The sequence below is a fragment of the Apis dorsata genome, unplaced genomic scaffold (assembly GCF_000469605.1).
Source record: "Apis dorsata unplaced genomic scaffold, Apis dorsata 1.3 scaffold_317, whole genome shotgun sequence".
In the NCBI taxonomy this organism is placed as follows: domain Eukaryota; kingdom Metazoa; phylum Arthropoda; class Insecta; order Hymenoptera; family Apidae; genus Apis; species Apis dorsata.
Genome location: NW_006263588.1, coordinates 165,148 through 167,612, shown reverse-complemented (window position 1 = coordinate 167,612; position 2,465 = coordinate 165,148). Strand labels below are relative to the sequence as shown.

The window sequence follows — 2,465 nt, the reverse complement described above, 5'->3', positions numbered from 1 at the left end:
ATATATATTATTTTATTATATTTTATATTTTTATTATTACATATTCTATTCTTTTCTATTCTATATAAGATTTTTTTATTTTTTTATTCTACAGATATTTATGGAACCATATTTTATGTTATATGGAGAAGTATATGCAGACAACATAGATCCTGATTGTGGAGACGAGCCAGGAATGATTCCATGCTTACCAGGCCGCTGGATTACACCAGCTGTAATGTCTATTTATCTTTTAATTGCAAATATATTATTGATAAATCTTTTGATTGCGGTATTCAATAATATTTTCAATGAGGTAAACGCGGTGGCGCACCAAGTTTGGATGTTCCAACGTTTTACTGTTGTTATGGAATATGAACAAAAACCAGTTTTACCCCCTCCACTCATTGTAGTTTGTCACATATATCTGGTGGTGAAATATTTGCTGCGATATATAACACAAGGAAAAGCAAGCAGTGGTGAAACATATGACAATGGATTGAAGTTATTCTTAGAAGCAGATGACATGGAACGCCTCTATGATTTTGAGGAAGATTGTGTTGAAGGATATTTTCGTGAGCAAGAATTGAAATTGCAGATGTCTACGGAAGAACGTGTTAAAATTACTACAGAAAGAGTAGAGAATATGCATTCAAAGATCGAAGATATTGACAAGAAAGAAAATACTCAAAATGCTTCACTTCAGGTAATTATTTATTGTATCATTAATAAATTTATTTTATTATTAACAAATTTTATAAAATTTTATATATTATTATAGGCAGTAGAGTTTCGTATCCGCAAATTAGAAGAATTAAATGAACAGACTTTGGCACACCTAGGGGTTATCCATCGATTCATGGCTACTCATATGCCTAATATAGAGAGTTTATCAAATTTTGATATAGAAGGTCGTCAGCGTAGAGTATCAGAACGTTCAGAAGTTCTTTCAGAGACAGATTCTCATACACAACTACCGACTATCACGGCTAAACGCAAAAGATTAGTTCGATCGATGACTGATGCCACGTTTCTCAATTTAGGCCCATCATTAGATGATGATATAATGAAACATTCAGAAACTATTACGTCTCGTGAAAACTTGAGTAGGAATGAATCTTCTATAAGTGGAGATGGACATATTATTCAAGATGATATAAAAACAACCACAAGTCAGGAAACTGAATTCAGCAAAATTGATGGTGAAAGAGAAACTATAAAAAAGGATTCACAATCAGATAGTAGAGAGATAAGCAGAGAACCAAGTGAAGAGCCAAGTAGTAAAGAACCAAGCACAGATCCAAGTAGACAAACAAGTAGAGAATTGAGTAGAGAAACTAGTAAAGATGCTACAAGCAAAGAACCAAGCAGAGAAGCCAGCAGTGAAGCACCAGCTTCAGAACCTATTAGACAAGATTCTATAGAACGACCTATCAGACAGAACAGTAGAACGCGTTCAGAATCAGATGACATAATGATATTACCTTCCAATATACCAAGAGGTGTGACCTGGGCAGAACCGCGTGTTGCAGTGATTCCATCAGTGTCTTCAACAAATACGCAAAGATCTATTCTACTTGCTATGCGTGCTGAATATACAAGTATAACGGATGAGTTGGAAAGTTATTGTGGTCTTTTAAGTCCACCTCGAACACCGCCAATTTCTCCACCACCTTCAAGGGTTAGAAACTTGTCCGAAATGTCAAATCCTGAAATGGCTTGGCAAATTGAGAATGAACATTTGCGTGATGCTGAAGAATGCGATTATCAACAGATGGAAGATCTGATACAGAGGAGATATATTGCAGATGATGAACCTTTACATATTTCGGATGAAGCTAGCGGTGGTTCATTTTTCATATCGAATGAACATAGACATCAATTTCGAAGAACTTCTGCCATCGATGAAGAGTCACGAAGACCTCCGCCTACTATCAGCGTGACCAGAGAAATTGAACAAACGCTTTCAAGGCCACCAATCCGAGATTCGGAAAATTCAGATTCAAATGACAAGAATTTGAGTACGGTACCTGCTCCAGCATCAGAAACTATGTGTTAAATAGTACAATTGTCTGCAGGTAATCTTATCTTAATATATCTTCTGAATTGATTTGATTTAATGAGATACAAGTTGAAGCTACAATGAAATATATTTTCAGTTATATATTCATATTTCCTTTATTTATTTTAATGTTGAAATGTAAAAAAATAAATAATACAATATTTTAAATGAAGAATGTTTTAAAATTAAAAAATAGTTTTATATTTTTTAATAAAATTTTTATTTCATTGTAGCATAAATGCATGTAATTTAAACAAAATGCATTTTTCTAATTACATACTTCATAATATATTTCGAAATTCATAAATTTTTTCTTATGATATTTTAATTGTAATTTTTAATACAATTAAATTTTTATATATTTTTGTCGCGTTTGTATGAATGATTTGATTATTTTTCTCCATAAAGTACTTAAATGCACATA

At 32.5% G+C, this 2,465-nt stretch overlaps 1 protein-coding gene across 4 annotated transcripts in view; it reads left to right on the top strand.

Annotated features, from left to right (window-relative positions):
* Positions 1-2,147, top strand: part of LOC102673464 (transient receptor potential cation channel trpm) — an 8,333-nt gene extending 6,186 nt beyond the window's left edge. For all 4 annotated transcript variants that reach the window (XM_031511419.1, XM_031511418.1, XM_031511417.1 and 1 more), the window contains 2 exons: positions 95-685; positions 761-2,147. In XM_031511419.1, the coding sequence (XP_031367279.1) occupies positions 95-685; positions 761-2,038 (1,869 nt within the window). In that variant the 3' untranslated portion in view covers positions 2,039-2,147. The remainder of the gene's footprint in view (positions 1-94; positions 686-760) is intronic.
* Positions 2,148-2,465: the final 318 nt, after the last annotated feature.